The 22,283-nt window shown below is 41.1% G+C and overlaps 1 protein-coding gene across 3 annotated transcripts in view; it reads left to right on the plus strand.

Moving 5' to 3' along the window:
• The window catches only part of DPP6 (dipeptidyl peptidase like 6), a 572,381-nt gene that overhangs the window by 229,914 nt on the left and 320,184 nt on the right, over positions 1–22,283 (plus strand). Inside the window, exon 1 of one of the 3 annotated variants that reach the window (XM_055709075.1) lies at positions 14,147–14,236. The exons of the other annotated variants lie outside the window; for them this stretch is intronic. Coding sequence (XP_055565050.1) covers positions 14,186–14,236 — 51 coding nt within the window. The 5' untranslated portion in view covers positions 14,147–14,185. Of the gene's footprint in view, positions 1–14,146; positions 14,237–22,283 lie in introns of those variants that run through there. 3 annotated transcript variants of the gene reach the window in all.

Raw genomic sequence — 22,283 nt, forward strand, 5'->3', positions numbered from 1 at the left:
CCCTCTCTGATTATTACAAGAGGCAGGGCCATTAATATCAACTTATCAAACTTTGCTGCCCTGTCATATTTTCCCTTATTTTAATTTTACTGGAAGTGTTATATTAGCACAGTGATTCTGCAGAAATAGGAATTTTTTGTCCTGATTTTCCTCTTGACTGTCCATATTTTCAAGATAGGTTGTTTTGCTTATCAGCCCGTTGGAGCCACAAGCCTTTTATTTCCTTCTCAATGGATGGGAAACACACTTCACCTGTGATGGCTGCAAAGGGGGTCCTCATTGGGGTCTGACATATGCAGCCAGACCTAGAAATTCTTCTGACTCCCCATGTTTTAAATCTAGAGCTTGCATCGCCTCCTGCTGCTGCACTGAGCTGAGCTTGGGAGGTTGCAGCACCCTGTCTCCAGGCTCCATAAGGCTGCATTGCTACGAGGCAAATGGCTATGCATTAGCTGTCTGCAAGTCTCTGGAGTTGAGCACTTCTAGGCAGAGAGTCGTTCAGCTCGTCTGGCTAACAGTGCTATCAGATGGTGCCTCCAGAAATCATGGGCCATGTGAGTCAGACTTTCTGCAAGCAGGAGAAGCCCATGTCCATGTTCTCCTACTGGACCCACCTAACTGAATCCAACCTGAGCACATATTTGCTTGTCCAGTGGTTTGTATGCAGTATAAATTTGGGGTTTAAATGGAACATAGATGTCCCATGGTTTTTTGAGCCATTCCCAAGCTCATCACTTATGGGGGGAGAGCAGTGTGGGCTATCATTGCCAATGACAAAACTGATCTGTCTTAGGATCCTCTTTCTCACTGAAAGCTGCCTGGATTGGTGATGCCACTTCAATTTATCTCTGATAGACACACAAGGGGCTCCCAAAATCTTGTTCTAGCTCACTAAATTCCAGTGGTGACAGAAGAGCAGCAGGTTCAGAGAAACATACTGACCAAGAGATCCAACAAGAAGCTTTGTTTAATCATCCTGCTTATGTACTGAATAGATTGCATCCATCTTTTGACACGTGTAAAAATCAACAAAAGTCATAAAAATTGCCTAGTAAAGCTTCTGCTATTATTTTCAAAGAAAAATGAAATCTATACCCTTTCAGAGAACTCGGTAGGACGTTGGCTTTTTTTTGTTGTTGTTCTCCTTATTCTTCATTGTATTCAGGATGGAATTAATGATTTTCTCAAAGGCTTGTTCCTTTCAGAAATCAGTTCAGAAAAATCATTTGTCTTGGCAAAACAGCCAGAACTCTTCCAAAACAAGCCTTTCTAACTAATGGATTGCTCCTTGAACTTCGATGACCTTTATAAAGACTTCAGCTAGGAGGAGATAGCTCTCGTCCCACAGAAACGTTGGCTGCAGTGTGCAGGGGAAGACAAAGTTACAAACGTGCATTACCCCACACACAAATGATGAATATTAGCATGGTCTTGAGCTTGCTTAATGTGACTTCAGACAGCTGAAGGTTTTGATGGAGGCAGTGGCGGGGGGGGGGGGGGGAATGGAAAAAATGTGGAAGTTGTTAAAACATGTCTATAGATAGGAATCGCCATTTCCTTCTCTAAATAGGGGACAAGATGATGTTCTATTTTGGGAGCTACTGTGTCCCAGATAACATTTCTTCTGTCTGTCCTCACTTTTTCAGGACAGAATATCTTTCCTCTTGGCACCTCTCTTCGCCTTTTAGCAACCTCCCCCTCCTGTAACCTTTGCTTATTCATATCCTTCTCACCAGGCTACTTTATCGTGGTTTCCTTGAGATTCTCTATTTCTTTGTTCCCTGGCCTTCAGTCTCCTCAGATGTGCTCTAAGAGGATCTTTCTTATCCCCTATCTTTCAGCTCTAGGCTTGCCTTCCTATCCACCCTCATAAATTCCTTCTCTCGCAGCCTCCTCTCCCTCCCTGCTCTGTGGGAAGGCTCAGGCAGAAGCAGCCCTATGGTGTATGGTCCTGTGCCTCCAGAGCGTACCCAGCACATCCCAGCCTGGACATCTACAGCCCCAGGAGCAGCACTCCTGGCAGGTTCCTTCCTGCCCTCGGGCACAGCAGCCCTGCACTGCTGCCCACATTGTCTTTCCCTATGCACTAGCAAATTCCTGCTGCTGCAGGGATGGTTTGCGGGAGGTATGGGGTGTCATGACAAGGCACCCAGAAGCTTTATGCCATATTTTGCAGAAAGTCCTAGAAAGGAATTTTCCATACCCCTCGATATGAATGTTTATTTTTTGCCAAACACAGACTCAGTGTGTGTGCATCCTCTGCCCTTCCCCATCCCCAGGTGCTTCCATTGCTGGAACAGCTGATTTGGAGCTTACTATGGAGTCTGGGAACCTGTTATATGAGACTGTATTAGTTCAGGCCTTTCTCTCAAGCTACTTTAATTTTTTATGTGAAAAAATGCAGTCGAAGTATTCAATTCAGTGCAAATTGGACACTTGGCTGTTCAGGTAACATAAAAAAAATTCTCCAAGTGACATTTCTGAAATAAACAGTCTCTTGGATGCCAATCCCCTGCTCAGGACTGCCCATGCAGATGCACTCTCACAAGGCTGGGTTTAGTCCAGCTGGTTTCTATTGTGAAAGCAGAAAAACATTTCTGGCAAATGCTTGTTCTGGAAGAGAGGCCACACAGATGTGAGGGGTGAGCTGAAAAAGAGGCATTTCAGCAAGATAATATCCTCTGTCTGAGCTCTCTGAGCAATGCGACCCTCTTTCGTAAGGTGTACAGAAACAGCAGGAGCCTCTTGCCCTTAAAGCTTGGCTTCTCTGGGCTCCAGGTGTCAGGTACATGGGTAGCATTTGCCTCTGGTTGCTCCAGAGTGCTCAGCTGTATCTCTACGGCATCACATGGGAAGGAGGGCTGCATGTCTGATGTCACCAGTAGTGACACAGCTTTGTGTCCTCTCTACTCAATGTGATGCCTTATTGGTACAAACCTGCCCCAGAGTTCAGTTCGTGCAGCAAACTGCGTTTAATCAGTGATGAATATGTCATTGCTGGTGCAGCCCTGTGAAACTCATTGGCAAAGTCACCACTTTGACATTTCATCACTGTAACTTAAGGGAACAAAGATCAGCCAAAAATGACATATGAATGTTCCTATCAACCTCTGAGTGCAACCATAATATATATTTTAAAAGGCCATACAGCAACAAGGAATCCTTCATGAACTCAACTGGTAAACAACAAATCTATTTCTACTGGGTGTTTTCAGGCTTTATTCAGTTTATAAAAATTAACAGGGGAAAATTATCTACTTTCCTGTGTTATTAAAAAAACAAAACAAAACAAAACAAAAAAATCATTCAATTTCTCAACTTGTACCAGCCTGTTCTAACAGAAAGTGAGGCAGTTTGCCAGAGGCTAATGATTCAGTTTTATATGATTAGTTTCTTTAGCTAGATCCAGATATTTAGAGGAACTAATAATTTGTTACACTGCTAATCCCTAAAATGCCTGCAAGGACTCACATCTAACTACACTACTGCAGTCATGACATTTTTTGTTCCTATTTTTTTTTCTATATTGTTTGGAATTAATATGTTAATGTAAGAACAGAACAATGACAAGATTAGATGACCCATATGATTTTTCACAGCTTGGCATTATAAGGGTGTATAAGCAAAAACAACGTAAGGGAGAAATACCTAGACAGAAGCTGGGGGTTTAATTAGAGGTAATTATGGGGCTATAAAATTCTCCATATTACACATAGCTGACCTTGATAATCAAACTGCCCTTAAGTGGGGGCACAAGCTAAACTTCTGACTGTGTTTCCATGGTTTAGAGCAGACTTTGATATTGCAGAGTGGCATTTCAATGGTGTCTGATACTTTGGGATGCCTTTATTTTTACGTGTGACATGGAAAGATGTCTGATATTCAGAAATACAGTGAAAATCAGTTCCCTTTATTGTCACTTCTGCTGGACCTTTTGCACTCTGATATGCTCATGATTACTGGTAATTTCTAAAAATGTAACCTTATTGCATGTTGTAATATAGTCAGGTTTTTTTCTGTATCCAAGTACCAGCCAACAGAACTGGGGTTCTTGAGGAAACCTTTGGGCATCTGTACAATGCTGACTGTAATCCCACTAAACACTGCATTTACTTGCACATATCATGCAGTACTTAAATCTTATAAAAAGTTTAAAAGGCATCTGCCAAATTCGCAGATAACAACTGTGGAAAATGTTCCCCTTTTCATTGCGTGTCTGAAGTCACAGTGGGAGCCCAGCTCTTGACTCCTGAAATCTGCAGTGCCCCTTTCTTCCTTCAAAGTACTGTGCTGTGACAGTCTCCATTAAAAAAAATAAAATGCTTCTCAATAGGAAGGGAGGATGGGGGAAAGGCAGTGTTAGGTTTGCAGTTGGACTCAATGATCTTAAAGGTCTTTTCCAACCTAAATGATTCTATGATTCTTTTCCTATAATAAAATTGACTCAGACTGGGTTCTGTGGCCAATGCCCATCTAAATTGTTGTAAAAATTAACATAGGAATTACCAGATCAGAATGTCACAAACCAATGCTCCATCTGGTCCAGTGTTCTGCTTCCAGAAGTGACTTATCCCAGATGCTTCAAGGGAGGAATAAAATATCAAATATTTAGAGGGTGCTACAAGTGCCCTAACCAACCACTAAAATGGTTGTTGGACAGCTGCTAGGAAATCTAGTGGCAGAAGGAGCCTGCCAGCATTTCTGCTTTTCTAGTAAACAGAGCAAAGAAATGCATGCCCCTGTGGGATACTGGTGTCTGCTGTATCCAGCACTGTGCGCTTTTATCATTCCTCCCGACCTCACGTACACACGTGCATCCAGATGCGCTCACAAATCCTGTTCTCTAAGTGCAAAAAATGTGCAAGGCTGGCAACGCAATGGATTTTGTCGGAGGTGAAAAGTTGCTCAGGAGACTCACGGGGCAGAATTTGTTTTAATCAAGCTAAGACATTTCCTTCTGATCTCGTCACCCTAGACCCCCTTTATAATCAATACCAGCACTTCCAGGTCATGACTCTTCTGACGGGGTTCAGATGTCTGCTTTAGGAGGCAGTGACTCCACTGACCTGAGCTCCATCGCCTGCGGGAGGAGTCCAGGACGGCAAGCTCACATGGAGACTCTACAGGGCAGATGTCTCTGTTTCGCCAAATGAGTCCCACCTTTGGTGGCAAAGCTAATATTTTTAGTATGATAAGGAGTTTTAAAGAATTAAGATCCAAAATAGTTAAGGCACTTGGGGACATATTTCAGTCTGCCCCTTTCCTTAGTCTCCCTTATCGCCTGGCAGTAATTACATCTAACAGAGTCTAGATGATTATGGGAGTGGGATAAGGAGCTTTTTGCTTTTAACTAGCAGCTCAAAATGATCTGTCTTCATAATGACCAAAATGTGTTACCAGTAGATGGCCATGAATGGATTGATTGCATCGCTAATGGTTGATCACACAAAATGTCCTCTGGATTAACATTAATTGTTCACCTTGGTGGAGACTTCAGATGAAAAATCTGTCTGAACAGGGGCAGTGACTGGGATTCTATTTCCCTTGTAGAGTTTGTCCTTTAAAAGAGGTGGAAGAACCCTGAGGGGACGGTTGCACAGCTGCTAGATGTACAGAGAGTTACCTGCCTTCTCTAAGTCTGGTATCTTCCAAAGTCACAATGTCTGTCTGTCCTAATTGCTTTATATTTTGTGTTGTTTATAAGTCAATTGTTGGTTATCTTAAATACAGGTTATGTTTTTAGGGGTAGAAACTAGCTTGCTGTGTATTTTCTTAAAGCCTTTTTTGTTGATCTTTTCATTTTATAAATTTTTGTCACCCGTGGTTTGGGACTAGCTGACTTTAGGTGGCTAGGCAACCCTAATGGAAATAATACCAGGGCTGGAAACCCATTACTGTTCCTAAGTACCTAGGTCTGCACGGGATATATAAACAAAAGCAGAAAACTGCAAGGCACAGGGTTGTATCACCAATCAATGTCAGAGAGCAACATAATACAGAAAGACAAAACACACTCCCCCAAGGAACAACACATTGTTAAATACTATGGAAATCTTTATCTGTACCTAATAAGGGAGAGAAACTGGAACTGCCTCTATAAAAGAATATATTATGAGGTCTGAGAATTAATATTACACCACGGATGGAAAATTGATTTGTAAAGTCTAAACCCAGGTATTGTTTAATGCCTTCCCTCACAATGACACACAGTGACAGTTTTTATTTCTCTAAAGAGTAATTGCAAAGAGGGAAAAACTATCACTAGCTCTTGTGTAGGCATGGCATAGAATAACGAGCTTGAAAAATTAACTTTTTAGCTGTAGGGGCTGGGATAGATTGCCTACAAAGTGTCAGGTCTCCATCAGTGGAATTTTCTAAACCAAGGTTGGACAAATATTTGACAGGAATGACTTAAATCTCTACTCCTACTTTTTAAAGTGTTTTGTTTTTTGTTGTTTTTTTTTTTTTTAATTTTGTTTCAGAGAATCAGGACTTTCTTATAATAAAAATGAAACACAAAAACCCAGCTGTATTTTGTTATATATTGAACAGTTATACAGTGCCCTGGTTTCTGAGCTTAGTCAAACTACAGAAATTCAGTGGCGGAGAGACCTGGACCTGCTTGTCCTGAAGGTTACTGCTCACCTGGGCAGCCTCAGCTCCAGGGTACCTGAAAAGCTGAGATGCTGGGGAAGATCTGGTAACTCAGACAAGTGCATCTTCCCACGGACCCCAGATCTCTTGTCTACATGTATTTGACAGTTTGTAATACATTTAGTCTCTTAATAGACTTTCAGGATAGTTGAGGTTTGCACTGTCTTTTGTGCTTCTGTCTATCCATTTCTCTCTCCTACTCACTTTCTTAGCCCTCTTGCTCCCCGGCAAGAAAAGCGGTTCACCCAGATGTCTCTTAAAGCAGACCATGGACCCCACAGTCCTCAGTCTCTGTTGCTGCTCCCAGTCCTTTCAGCAGTCCAGAAGTTCAAGACATTTGGCTCCTGAACACAACATCAGCACATCACGCTGGTGCTGCTGGTGAAGGAACGAGGACTTCCTTCCCAGTGAACCCAGTGGCACAAATCAGGAGTAGCTGTTGCTGTAAAACTGCCATGTGGGTGAGAATGGAAGTTTTCAGGTAGTTGATTTAGAAACTAAAATAATAATAATAAAAACCTGATTAATTACTGATTGTATTTACCTTAGATATGAATAAGAAGGTTTTGCCTCTTGGGACTGAATTTCATGAAGGCATAGGGTACCTTGGATACTGTGGTCTAAACACTCTGGTGGAGATGTGACAATGTTATTGCTTTTTCTTCTCTGAGTTCAACAGCTTTTATGTATGCTAAGATATAGAACATATGCAATGCAGGGAAGGAGAACTTACTAAATGCCTCATACTGAAACCCTACAGTCTGTGTAGCTGAGTTTGATGAAGACGCTGCTTGCAAAAAGTATAAAATCTATTACAAATGGGGCATTTCGTGACGGACAGTGGTGATGGCAGGCTGTCTCAGAGTATTTTGTTCCACCCAGAGCACACGCTGTTTTCAAGGCTTCTCTCCCACATCTCCCGCAGACTGGAATTTAGCCACTAAGCGTGGCTTTGAATAACTAAGCAATAGGTGCTACTTTTCGCAAAGACTCCATGCCTGCAAGTGTGCACACTCATATATGAGGATGGACTTTTTTTTCCTTTCATATTTCTCTAGCACAGTGCGTGGACGTGACTGAAGTATTCATTTGAGTTAATATATATGCAAATAGTAGAGACCATTAAATATACATCATCTCCTCCTGCTAATGATCTTCAGTATTTTCACATTGCTGTACTGTGACTTCTTCCCAATGCTTTTTGCTTCCAAATGGCTGATTCTCACCCTGAGAGGGTTGCTGTTTCTAAGGAGTGGGGGGCAGGTTCAGGAGTTCACTGCAGCTCCCAGCATGAAGGGCTGGAAGGTAATGCCAGCGAAGGAAGCTGTTTGTCCTCAGCTTGCCAACGTAACTGCTTGCACAGCTGCAATGTGAGGCAGGTCAATGCACTGTAAGTGAACTGATCTGCCTTGAAAATAACCTGGTAAAAAAGATGATTTTTCTGATCCACCTCACAGCATGACCCCACAAGTAGTTGCATTGGCACAACCAAGGGGGCCGCACACTGCAGCATGCTTCATGTTTAAGGGAGTAACATCATTAAAAGTATTTTCTGGTCATTGGCACAACCAAGGGGGCCGCACACTGCAGCATGCTTCATGTTTAAGGGAGTAACATCATTAAAAGTATTTTCTGGTTTTGTCTGTTAAAGTTATTGAAGTGAACAGGAGTTTGTGTTCAGCCATCTTTGTAGCTCACATGGGCACCAGCTGACAGGGCAACGTGGGGTAGGCAATGGGCATGTTGTTCATGAGTCTCCTGATAGTGGCAGTCAGCAGGAAAGTGCTGTTTGGGGGTGACTTATCTCACTGGTGCAAGTGGGCAAGTGTCGCCATGCTAAGCCCTGCTTCTGAGCATGCTGCAGAATCAGTGCTGTCAGTGGCAGACTGAGCACAAACAGTCCTGGTGGCAAGGGAGCAATGGAGCACTTTGGTTTTCTGGGTTTTGGCCAAAAGCTGCTGTCATCTTTGGAGGCAAGAATGAGCAGCTCAGGCTGGAGAGATAGGGGAAAGGTCTAGGTGTAAAAATTTTTTCTCTCCAGGCTTTTGACCGTGAGCCACAAGTGTCTGTGGGCAGAGCTGAGCAAAGCATCTACCTGTCAGTGTAGCATTGAGTGTTTGCACCCATTTTCATCACAGTGCTCAACGGTAGTAGCACATGTCCTAGTTTCAGCCATTGTAAGATCTTGAAACAGGATGGAGGTGTTTCAGTTCCCCTTGTTTTACTTCTGGCAGGTGCTGCTTTTGTTGCAATACTAATTTTATTTTTTTTTTTGTCTGTTTTTTGCCATGGGTTTAGCTTCTCACTTTCCCTGTTCATTGGTTTGAGCTGTGGCTCTATGTATCATCCCCTTTTCCAGAGCCAGTTCATGAACAACTATGGGAGTCAGTGTGTGATTCTGCTCCTCTCACGAGAATTTCATAAGCAAATAGGACTGCAGATTGCCATCTTTTCCTCTCTGTAGCTTTTTATTTATTTATTTTTATATACATATTCTTTACTTTGTTTGTTGGAGCATTCTGCCTCTCCTACCTGAGGTGCTGACATGGTCTTGTGCAGCTACTCGTTCTGTTAGCTGTTAGAGAAATCATGGTGTCCCCCAAATTTCCCCTATTAATAAGGATGGGGTATGTGCAAGCAACTAAGCACCTGCTCATTCCGTGTAGTCAGGAATCCAGGAAAAGGTTTAAAGGCTGATGAAGGCTGTTGGAGTAAGAGCGCTCGTATAATGGTAAACCCTAGGCTAAGGATGTCACATTTGAACTTGATAATGGACAAGCTTTGAGTGTTCTCACATCTGTAAACCAAGAGGGTCCTGTGCCTTCTTCAGCTTGGGAGCCAACCAACTGAAATGTGAGCTGAGTTAGCTTTGAAAGCCAAGGTTCAAACTCAGCTGTGATCTGCAATGTGAACACATCGTTTGTATCTAATTTGCTGGCAAGGAGACATCTAATTCTGGTGGAAGGTAGGGCTTCAGCTATGCTGTCCTTTGGTTTGTTCCTGAAATAGGGCAGCTCTGCATGTGAACTTGGCTGTTGTGACTGATTCCCAGTGCAGGGGTATGATCAGATCATGACCTAATGGGCAGGTAATGCCCTGGTGGCATATGGAGGATCCATGGGCTTATGTAAGTAGATGGTGAAAGTTAGAGCAGTCCTTAGACTGCTTCATGGGGCAGCGTATACTCACCAGAAGAGGGTCACAGCTGGTGCTCACAGTGCAGCTAAGCATTAGGCCCAGCATGAAAAGATGTTTGCCTAATTCTGTCACAAGAGCACTCTGAGGACTAGGAAATTACTAGTAGCTTCAGGGTAGTTTGCTCCCTTCATACTGCAGGCACTCTGTCGTTCTGTCCCACTTATTAACTATTTGACCATGATCTTAGACTCATGTAACATTTTTTCCCTTCTAGTCTTATTAGGAATTAAAGTTTCTTAATTATTCTTATTAGGAATTAGAGATTAAAAAAAAAAAATCTTCTGATTTTTAGCTTACTTTTGTCCTTTCTTGTTTATATACATCTGTCCTGTCTTGGTGCTGACCTTAGGTTTAAATAGCTTTTCTTCCCCATTTCTGCTTCCTTCCCCAGTGTATTTATAGATGGCAGTCATATCCCCTCTTAGCCTTACTTTAATTAGGCCCCTGTAGTTTCTCTCACATGACAGGTTCTCCATTGTCCTGATCATCTGCCAGCCATTAGTTGCATCTGTTCCAGTTTTACTTTGATTTCTCGTGCATATGAGTGACCAAAATTGTACCCACTATCCAAATGAGGTATCAGTGGTACTCTTGATTTCCTACTAATATTTCTCAGTCTTTAATGGAAAGTAAAGACTTTCCCTGTAACTTCTTGCATTGCAGATTTCTTTTTCACTGCCTGCCACACTGGTAGTTTCTAATCCTGTGATCGATTAGTACAATATCAAATTTTATTCCTCGTCTGTTAATTTGAGAGCTGCTATAGGAACCTGATTATACTTACAGGAACACACATAGTGCTATTGTTCTCAGTAAATGCAGCTGAGGTGAGATTTTCAGCTTGCAGTAAGTATCTGGGATGATTTCATTCCATTATGTTTAACTGAATTACTGGGTAAAAGCTGAGCATCTCACCTTACTGGAAGCAAAGCACCAAAACCTGCCAACAGCAGTTATTGCTGGATGGCACAAAGAGCTTGTTGTGTAATCCACCAGGGCAACCAAATGGAGATGGTTAATACTGAAATATGAGCTGTAAGAACCTCAGGACAGTTTGATAGTTTTCATGTCCAAGGTGTTCCATTGCGTTTTTTACAAAACATCAATATGACGTTGTACCTGTGTTTGTCTCCTTTTCTTCATCTGGCTCTTGTTTCTTACAAAGCACTGGTCGTGTAGGAGTTCTAAGGTTCAATGAAGAGAGGACGGGAGTTCAACTGACACCTTTTACTTGCTCTAAGGAGGTTTATTTTGAGGTCAGAGTTTATGTGGAAGGGAGTTGGGGGACACGAGAGAGTGATTTGGTCATTAACAGCTGGGCTCTACTCCGACCTCATCCAGCTCCCTCACCTTGTTAGCAACACCTTGGAAATGCTAGTGCTTTGACATTTGTGGTCTTCAGACTTCTTAAATCGAGAGGGAAGCTATTTTCCTGAAGTGTGCCTGTCAGTGTAAGAAGTGTAGTGAATGAATTAAGCCATTTTATTTACGAATTAGAATTTTACCCTGAAACCATGATAAAAATGTGCTGGAAGCCACTTTTCAGCACATTACCATGTCAAAAGCCCTTAAATTGGTGAAAGCATTGTGAGTGATTCTGAAGTGGGTTTAATTCAGAAGAAACATTTTTCTTGGCTTCTAACCATAACATTCAAACCACAAAGAAGAAAGCCACAAGGTAGACTCACGTTTGGCTTGACCTTGGCCTGGGCATGCAGTGTTATTTTACAAGCCCTGATCACACCAAGCAAAAGGAATTTCCTGAACAATTTCCATTATTATACTATGTAAAGCCAGCAGCTCATGTCCATCTTTTGAGGACAAAGAAATATAAAGCAGGTTCTTCTACTGCTTAGAGGAGCCATTTCAAGGAATGGCTCCATTTCATTTTGGTTATCACTGGAGTCTAGGAAAACGCACCTTCAGCTGTAGGTGTCTAGTGGTGTATAAGCAAAGATAGGAAAGAGGAGAAGAGAACTAAGAAACTGACCCAGCTTTTACTGGGCAGGCACGTGGTAGCATGAGGCATGACCATGGTTTTGGTCAGAGGCATAGTTCCGTGCAGAAGACATACACCGGCACCTTACCTGCACCCACAGTCAGTGCATTTGCTCCTGTAACAGCACTTGTCTGCAGGGAGCTTAACTGCAAGTGCTCGGTGCCTCGGTACTAATTCGACATAACATCAAGAAATGTTTCTAGACATTCTCTTACATCTAACTAGTCATAAACAAATACAACCAACAGAAAACACTAAGAAATTTTAAATATTCTTGTCTGTCTTTTCAGTGGCAGGCAGATTAAGAGCTTATTGTCAGAATGACTGAAAATTACATCTGAAAAATTATTGGAATGCTGTTGTTAGATAATTGAGAAGCTGATTACTAAGGAGGGATGAAGTGCTTACAGAAAATCTAATGAGGTATAGCTAGTCCTTTTAGATAAAAACAAGACATGAGTCACTTTTATTCTTTATTAAACGAATGTAAGATTCTACTGCCATTAAAATAAATGGGAATGCTCCTAGCAGAACAACATTAGGAGCTTGACATCAAATGTGAGAATAAAATGATGAAATGGAACCCTAGGACCAGTCTGAAAATAGCATGTAACAGCTCTTAAGTGTCAACTAAATTTGGTATCCTTGTCTGAAATGGAACTTTACATTTAGCAAAAAATCTCATGTACGTTGGAAAGTGTGGGTCAAGTCCTGAATTACCGGTAAATGCACACCCCCATAGGGGTTTAGCTCTACCATGTAAGTAATGACATATTGCACAAGTAGAACCTTGCCGCTTCAGGCCTGCAGCACTTCTGTCTAGACCTTTCCTTGCAGAGAAAGAGAGGGCAAGTTTAATAAGGACTGCATCGCTACTGACCAGTAATATCAAATATGGCTTTATATGCAGTGTACTCTGATCAAATACACACTGCACAGTGTTTTAAGATGGGAAGAGAAGGTTTCTGTGATGCCATAACACCACGATAAAGATCTAGGATAGCACTATGTGGCAAAGAAAGCAGTATCATTCGCATGAGAAAGTGTGATCAGCCCTTTTTTTCTTGCGAGAGCGCCACTCAGGATGCCAGATATTCAAAGCAAAACTCTTGTATGTATCTCTGCTGAAAAACTTCCTTCCAGCCACCTGAGTTGTTACATTACCAGGCTTTCAATTAGAGCTGACGCTTAAAAACGGTGTCCTCTACATCGTCACATCTGCAGGGATGGCTCATTGTGCACCACAGCACCACAGGAGATCAGCTTTGAGTTGTAGCTCTCTGTAATAAATCATAGTGTTTGTCACAAAATCTTATTTTCTCATTCCAGAAATGGACTTGAAATATGGTGGGGGTTTTTATGTTTTATCAAAGAGATCTATTTCACACATTTTTCTGCTTTGTTTTCCATTCCCTGAAATTATAAAAGGGAACATAAGAAGCCTAGACTTATGAACAATAAACCCAAATGGCTCTTCTCTATCACAGTGGTCTGTGAGCTGGATAACAAGAACTGTGATCAAGATTTTTTCATGATTGGGACTTTCCATGGGATCTTCCTCCTGGAAAGGTTCTCTCACTGCCGCCTTTCCATTAGAATAGGAACCAGTACAATTTCCTGAGTCATTCATTGATTTTCAGGAAACTTAAAAATTAGCATCTCTGAGACTTCTATTTTATATTATTTTTTTACTTTTTATTTAAAAAGGGACAAAGGGTTAAAATTATTTGGGAGGAATGACAGGTGTGCACACTCTCACCATCATATAAACCTCACATCCTTAGGAAACCACAAAAATAAAGTAGGAAACACTACATGAAGTATTTCTCAGCATCATTCCATAGCACCACATTGCAGGTATTTTTGTAATATCCTGTGATTTCCATACATCTTAAGTAGCTTTCATATTTTATTTTTTTTTAATATAGGATTAAAACAATCCCTTTGTACAGACTCATCATGACAGTGCTTTAAAGTGCCATAACTCTCAGCTCACAAGTCTTCTTAAAATTGGACAGCTGACATAATAGCATCTTTTTTTTTTTTTTTCACTGACCTAAATCAAGTATTGGATGGATCAAGACTTCTCCCTCTGTGATCTCAAAGAAGGGATTTTTGTTTTTTTTTTTTGTTTTTTTTTTATAATGTCATGTTCGGCTATTGGTTACTTTATGCTGAGCTGTGAACTGTGTGGTTATTGGAAGCAGCATTAAAAGCCAGGGAGTGCCTCTGTTTTCAAGAATATCTATCACACTACTGTTTTAGGCACCCAACCGGTTGTAGGATATATTTACAGCCATATAGGATACGTATTTGACCTGCAGACATCAAGAGATGAACAAATCCAAATTGTCCCGAGTGAAGAGATTAAAAAAATTATGGAGGGTGAGTGAAAAATATGCATTAGTCTATTAGAAAGATTGCAATGATAACAAAGAATTACAAGCAGATAATTTTGATGTTTGTGGACAAGCTGTCCTGCTGCATGCATGTTATTTGATCAAACTTTTCATTGCAGGGTTTGATTGTGTGCTTATTGTTTTGCAGATTAGTTGCATCATTGCAAATCTGTAAGAGACATTAAGCAGTCAGGTTAATTTGACTTTCGAGAAAAGTTTTAGAGAATTTGAAACAACAATATTTTTATGGTAAAAACCCTTGAGGAAACTAACCTAAACCAATTTCCTGTGTGGCCTTTAAAAACGCCGTTTAAGGGTGGATGAATATAAAAAAAGCATTACAGAACCCCGCTCATTTCCCCTCGGGCTGTGCTTTAGTGCTGAGATATATTGTAGAGCTGAACTATATGGAATGTGCTTAAAGTCCATGTAGCATTGGAATCTAGCGTGATGGTCAAATGAATTAAATAATAATAATAATAGAACGGGATATTTACTTTATAAACAATTGCATGTCTTACAGGTTGGGAATAAGAGCACAGAGAAATTGAACAGATGATTCTTTACCAAATATGAAGTTAATTAGGTGCAACAAGTGAAATGGACATCTCTCTGATGTCTCATAAACTGTTTTTTATGGGGTTTCTTGAGAGGTTTGGGGTTAGTTTTTCCCATTGTTAAATATGATGCAAACAGTAGTAATTTTAAAAGTAATTAAAAAGTCATTCAATAAATTCATTTTCATGCTTTCAGAAGATAGGGCTCTGATACCAGTTAATTAAGTTACATAAATTGTCTTACATTATTAGTTAAATAATGTATATTTTCCCTCATCTGAAAATCTGTTGACTTGCTGCCTGATAATATTGATTTGTGTATTTAAAAATAGCTTTGATTTGAGATTCCATCAATGATGAGAAATGGCTGATTTCTGTAAGATACAGCAATTTATAGTCAGGGCATTGAGTAGCAGAGAATTTCCACATTTTTAAGTCTGTCTTCAGATAGAAGTAATGTCTCTATTTATGGTTTTGTTTGTTGAAAAGTGGTATTGCCTGAGTGAAAATTATATTTTAATCATCGTACAAGTTTCATTTGTGCAAACAGGCACAGTTTCCTTAGAAATTAAAACATATCCATTAAGCATAAGTAGATATTATATCATATTAAGTGACATGAGATAATTACCGTAGTCAAAGCATGGTACTTAAATGGGCTTAGGGAGCATTTTAGTTTTAAAAGGCAAAATGTCCTTCTTGGATAGAAATATTTTATTTGCATATAGCTGTGTATGTTGTTGTGCAGCTGAATGCTTTGTCCTTTACCTCCTATTTGTAAAAGCTATTAAACTGCAGGCTATTAAGCATCCTTTAATTGATGCGTTTTCTGCTCTTCTCCCTGAAGTATTTGTCCCTATTCCATCATTGTGGTGCCTGATATTTCAGGGTAATATAGCTCAAAATTAAATTTCTGCAGAAGCAAATGTCGGTTTTAAATGCTACTGTTTCTTTTTTTTTACTTCAAACTATTCTGGATGGAAGTATGACTAAATCTGGAAGAGGGCTGTTATGGTTGGGATTAAAACAAAAGGGGTAGACCTGTTACTGTGCAAAGTGTGCATTTATTATAAGCCATAATATATTTATGCAGGAGATTATATGTCTCTGATATGGCGCATACTCCCTTCCTCCACTTAACTCTCCGCATTAACTTGCTCAGTATTTATGGATATATCAAAATTATGATTTACACTGTACTTATCATTAACATCCCTTGCAATAGCTCTCCATAGTTCTTGCCATCCTTCAGAATCCAGTCATAAAATGAAGAGATTAACAGATAATTAAATTAAATCCTTAATTATTTGGAGATGATGAATTCACTCTGTGATTCCAGAAAGGTATAGAGAGCCTTTTTCACAAGCAGTATAAATTGAAACCAATGGAGCTGTGCTGATTTATGCCTGCTTGACGATCTGACTCATACTGTTAATTATCTACCCCTCTTTTAAAAACATATTAATAAAAATTGGTTGTAGGAACTGTTTATTAAAATATGAAGCTTTCAAGATATTTTTGAAATATTGTATACACTCCAAGATAGCACTGCTTGAAAAGTATCAGACATTTTTCACACCAAATAGAATGTCCTTTGGCACGAGGCAGGGAGACTTCACTTTTGTTTCTCCAATGGTTTCTGACATTCATGGGAAGCTTCTCAGTTTTTTTTCAATTAATTCTTGATCTGGCCTGTGTTTCATGTCCATCTCCAAAGTGTTGGCATATATCACTGACAGTTAAATGTTCCAAAGTGTTCTGCAACTACCCAGTTCTGCTGGTGAAGTGTCTGGTAGCTAAAGACTCCTGAAAGTATGGCCAACTCAGCTAATTAAGGACAGAAAGACAAACTTATTGGAAAAAACAGGAAAATGAATTATAGGGTCAAAACTGGCAGCAACAATAGGCAATCAATCGTTCTGTACTCATTTGAGTACATTTGCTAAATAAATAAATAAATAAATAAAATCTTCTTACAGTCGTTATAAAGAAGATTACAGATTACAATATTTATTGGGCATGCTGGGCTGTTGTGAGGACTGAAGGTTATAATATTTAACTTACGTACCGAGCTGTCTCGAGACCTTATTAGTAATGTTTGTTAGTGATGCAGAGATATTTGGTTAACACTTGCACCAAGCTTGGAAGGAAGGCTGTGACACGTTTTGTTTAGTAAAAAGCAGTAAAGCAATCGTCATGGAAACATGAAAATTGGTTTAAAAGTATACAATGCCTACTTCAAAGCCACCGAGTCTCTTGTGTAAACCTTTATTTAGAAAATGTTTAGAGCACACGTTATTTACTCAATAGTATAGCCCGTTGTGATCCATCATATGTGTAAGTATTTAAGCTCCTTTTTTAAAAATGGATTTTTGACCCAATAGACTGTGATGGCTATAAAACCTTACTATGGTCTTCCATGCCAAGTATTCGAAGGGATGTTTGGAGTAAAAATGCCTTTTTAAAAAATCCCTATAATCTGCTCTTGAAAATGCTTATGGTGGTGGGCTGAAGCAATTTGTTCTCTTCAGGAACAGCTCCTGGAACTGTCAACGATTCCTTCAGAAAGCTGTACTTTCCTGCTTCATAATTTGTGTATTTTAGGCTGTAAATTGATATAAAAGCACTGAAAAAATATACATATATGAGATATATATATATAAATATATATATAATAAAAGCAATTTCTCTGTCTCGCTCCTTCTTAAACATGTGTCTTGATAAATATTATTTTAGGTGGCTTGCGTTAGGATGCACAGGGACTGAGATGTAAAAAGACTATCTTATTTAAGCGCTTTTGAAATGCATTATAATTGTAAAGAATTATAGTCTGGCACCCCAGCGCCAAAAGCAACAAGGCTGAAATGGTTAAACCTGTTAACAGATGTATATCCCGTCCTGTAATCCTGACATTTCAATGAAAAGGCTTTCACCCTCCCTCAAGTGGCAGTGACCCGCAGCGTCATGGCTGAGGCAGAGGGTGTGAGTGCAGGTTCCAGCTAGTGGGGCCTCGTGTATTCTGGTTGCTCTGCATAGCACATCCGTCAGGCTGTGTGCAGGGCAGATGCGTCTGGGTCCTGTTGTGTCATAGCAATCTGCAGGGGCTCTGCCTGAGAAAGCATGTGTGCATCATAAAAGCCAATGGCATGAGATTTGAATGAGTGAAGATGGATTTAGGAAAGGAGCACGCACCTCAGGAAATTTCTTGATGGCTTCTTTTCTGCCTCTCCCTCTAGCAGCTTTTAACAGGAGACTAATGGGTGCAAAAGTCCATCAATTAACACGCCTCCGCCCCTTCCATTTTCAAGGTTGTCTCTCTCATCCTCTGCAGCAGGCACTAATGGGTGAAGGATGATTGGGAGAAGAGTGGGAAAGAGGGAGGAGGCATCTAAAAGTCTTCAGGTGACCCTCAGCCCAGGAAGGCAGGCAGGCAGAGAAGGGCTTGGGCAGCCTCTGGCCCCTGGTTGAGGACCTCCTCCCTCCCTGCAGCAGAGAATGAGCCTGCAGCACCCATGGGTGCCTGCCCGGGCGGAGCTGGAGCAGCCGTCCTGCAGCGTGAGCAACGGGGACCTGCCTGATGCTGATCCGGTTAGTGCTGGCAGGTAGGAATGGGGGGCTGAGAGGCACAAGGGTGACAGAGACCCCCCCAGATCTAAGGTACAGGGGTGGGAGGTGGGTTGGGGGAACTGCTTACTGTGTCGGCACGGGGCAACAGAGGGGTCAGGATTTCTGGTTTTGTGGTACTCCCCTTTGATGGCTTTGCCATCAGCTGGTGGAGGAGAGGAGGAGGAAGGAGGGGTTTGGGTGTAGCAGTCACATCACCACTGCTTTTGCTGGGACCAGCTCCTGTCCTGCAGTGCTTGGGTAAGGAGCAACAGTGACTTATGTGGCCTGTAGTCTCCATCTTTGTGGAAAGATTCGGCCATGTCCCCCTCAAGTCCCCTGCTTTCAAGGACTTCTTCCCATGGCTGAGTCAGGAGGCTCTGCCGTTCTCCCCTCCAGACGGGTTGTTTGTGCACTGGCCCTGGACTCAGCCATGCTGAAAGGGCTCGCTTGGAAAGTGCTCAGATTAAACATCAACCAATTGCATGTAAACGTGAATCAATCACTTACTACTTTCTGTTTATGAAACTGAAAAATTCTAAATGTTCATCTTGGGAGGCTGCTTGGCACTGCTGCTCTGCGTGTGATGCATTTTGCTGCTGAGGGTGGCTGAAAACAAACTGCATTGATTTTAAAATAATAATGGAAGACATTTTAATGTACCCCTGTGCATGGTAATTGGTGTTCCAGAGGTCTTCTCTGCAAAGATAGTTTTGCCTGAACTAGTCTTAGTTGTTCAGGGCCTGTCTCTGTGCATGTGATACTAGTGGAAGAAACTATAAATCAATAGAAATGTAGATTACAGATATTGGTGTGTATTGTTCCTTTTTATAACTCCTATAATTACACTTGCCTATTAGTGTCTGCTGTATTGGTTCAAAATGAGAACTACTTAATTCACTGCTTACAAGTGGCGGATCTATGGCAGCTCATTCCCCAAGGTCAGGAAGGGACTCCCAAGTATGGTAAAGGAGTTAAATGTAAACTGGATTAGAGAATTTACACGTGCTTACAGATCTCAGTGACCAGGCTTTAAATTACTTGATTTAAATTTTTTAATGAATTTTGTAAAGCAATCTACAAATATATCCTATTACAACTTCAGATTAAAACATAGAATGAGTGAAATTACACATGCTGTTTTAAAATGCTGCTTCTGCTTTCCATTTGAATTTTCCAAACCTCTATGGCTAAAAAACAATATTGCAACTTAACACGTTGATCATGCAAAGCCTGATTCACGGAAGTGATTTCACTCGTGACAACAGTTATTTTAGTTTCTGTGGGGGCTGCCCATAAAACTAAACATACCTATAAATGTTTACTGCACCATCAGACAAATTTAATGAATTGCATTGTTAAAAAATGAAGTTAAGTGTTCATTATCCTGGCAACGTTGTGAGGTTTTTGTATAGAGTCAGTTGTAATATAGCTAAGCCGTAGCGACACAGACCAGGAGCCTAAGGGTGATCTTCTGGTGGATCGTGTATTTATCTCCCTCACCTGTGGGATGCACGACCCAGGCAATAAACTGCCAAGGGGACCTCCCAACATTTTGGCTGTCTTAGCAAGGTCCCTTCATTTGGAGGTGATTTTGTCTGAAGAGGGGCTGCTTGTTTATTAACTTCTCAGTTTGAGTTACAGTCACACCGGGGGTGACATCAGGATCCCTTTAGCACAGGGGCAGCATTTTAAATGAAATTTTACAGAAGATATAATGCTCTCAGAATATCATGCTGCAGTTCAGGCACTTCAGCAATGTAAAATTAATATGGAAAATTCAGCAAGGAAATGAAAACGTGCATTTAAACTTTTTTTAAGGTGTTCATTTTCTTTGTAAATGACTTTCGCTTGTGATCCTCATTTCACAATAGAACATGCTAAGAAGTTGACCACACATCTATTCGGAAGTCAGTCTTGCTGATGCTGTGATAATGGCTGTTTGTAATCACCGTTAACAGTGACAGCATGCTGTACAAAATTTACTTTAGCATTTCTAGTCAGCATTTTCACTGTGAATGATGAGATTCGAGGTTTCTGGAGCAAAATCCTGGCCTGCTTGAAGTCATTGGCAGACCTCCATCAGCTTTGATAGGTCAAGAATCAGATGCTGAGGGTCTCTTCTGGGTGAATGCATCTAATTTAACAAGCCATGCGGCGTAGGGGCTTAGTTACATTGCTTGCACAGTTAGGTAGCCTCATATACTCTGCTCTTATTTTAAATGAGATGCAGCATACTCTTAATTGATTTAATTTATTTTTAAATTATAAAGAGAGGGGAAAGGGGAAAGACAGCACCGGAACTCAGCTCTCCTATTCAGGGACAACAAGAGCAGCTTCTCTGATTTTGCGTTATTTTCTCCAGGGCAGAGGGACCTTTTACTGCCACAGCTCAGTCTGCTTTTGCTCTTTTCTGAAAGTGCCCACTTGGGCTGCATCAGCATGGGTTTAGCTTCTGTGGACTGAGCTGCTTGGCGCTAACAAAACAACAAAGGGGAGCCAGTGCTTGGCCTTTGATTCATTTAATATAGCCACAATGGTAGTCTTTGTAGAGTCTCGGGGTTTATTAAAATAAAGGGTCCATATACCACTATTGAATATAGAAGCTTGAGTCCAGTCCTAATTTAAGTTCCTAAATAGGACCTAGCCTTTCCTGTCCCTTTCCAAGCAGGAAAAAGGGTGGAAGCTGTGAGCAGCTTTGTCTTCCCAAATGTGTTAATGGGAGAGAAACTGAAATGTAATGTATTTACACTCAGCAAAAAATAGGGGTTTTTTATGCAAAACCCACGGTATTTTTTACTGTCCATATTTAAAGGACTGACAAAATGCTAACGTAAAATGAAAGCTCCCGTCTCACACAATTTTAGTACTACAGATCACTTCCTTGCTAGTCAAGTCAGGGGGTTTCGCCAACTGAGAACAGAGCACCAGTGGGTTGAATTGCTCTTGACTGGCAGTTGCATGGTGCTCTGGGGGGTTGTCCTGCTCAGCTCTGTGCTCTGGTCCCAGCACGAAGGCAGATCTTCTTTTGGACAGGCTACTGCCCCATCGCCCAAAGTGCTGAGGGGTCCCTAGGTTCTAGCAGGACTGTGGGAGCCAGGCTGCGTTGTGACAGAGCTTGCCAGTACCACAGCCGGTGGCATTTGTTCTCTCTCCAGTATAAAACATGGAGCACGGAGCAGTCCTTTCCCTTTTGCTGACATCTCTGTTGAGCAATGCCTTTCTTATAGAGGCTTTCTCCACACAGCTCCGTTACAGTTTGCTGCCTTCAAGTCGAGGGCAAGTGTTTGTTACCCAAGGGCTCATGCATCTTTGATACGAGGAATAGTTTACATTAAACAAGGAAGCGTGTGAGCCTGGCCCAAGCCAGCACCCAAGGAACATGGCTGGTTAATCTTGCACACACCCTGTGCTAGACTGAATATTTGATCTGAAAATGTTATAGATTATACTGATGCAAACTAATGTGCTGAATTTAATGGCAAATTACACAGTCAGTGAAGGCCTACTAATAGTCACTTATTATTGTTTTTTGGCTTGTGGGTTTTTTTAAGACCCGTTGAGATTGTACTGTGACTCTTCTTGACCCTGTCTCCTTAGAGGGTAATGGTTACTTTTCCTCCTTTGCTCAGCAACAGCACTGGAGGTTGGGAAGGTGAAAGTATCCTTGAAATGTGGTGCAGAATATCTGGTAGATAATTGCTGCATTTAGAGAGGGTACAGAATTAATGCTGTGGTGTCCTTCTGGCAAAAAAAATCACACATATTAGAGAAACAGTGCTAATAGCTCAGAATGCCTCTGCAAATGCAGAAATTTGCATAATTACACAAATTTGGTGAGTGTAAAAGCCATGTAAAAGTAATGATTTCTGA

The sequence above is a fragment of the Falco cherrug genome, chromosome 4, assembly GCF_023634085.1.
Source record: "Falco cherrug isolate bFalChe1 chromosome 4, bFalChe1.pri, whole genome shotgun sequence".
NCBI classification, from domain to species: domain Eukaryota; kingdom Metazoa; phylum Chordata; class Aves; order Falconiformes; family Falconidae; genus Falco; species Falco cherrug.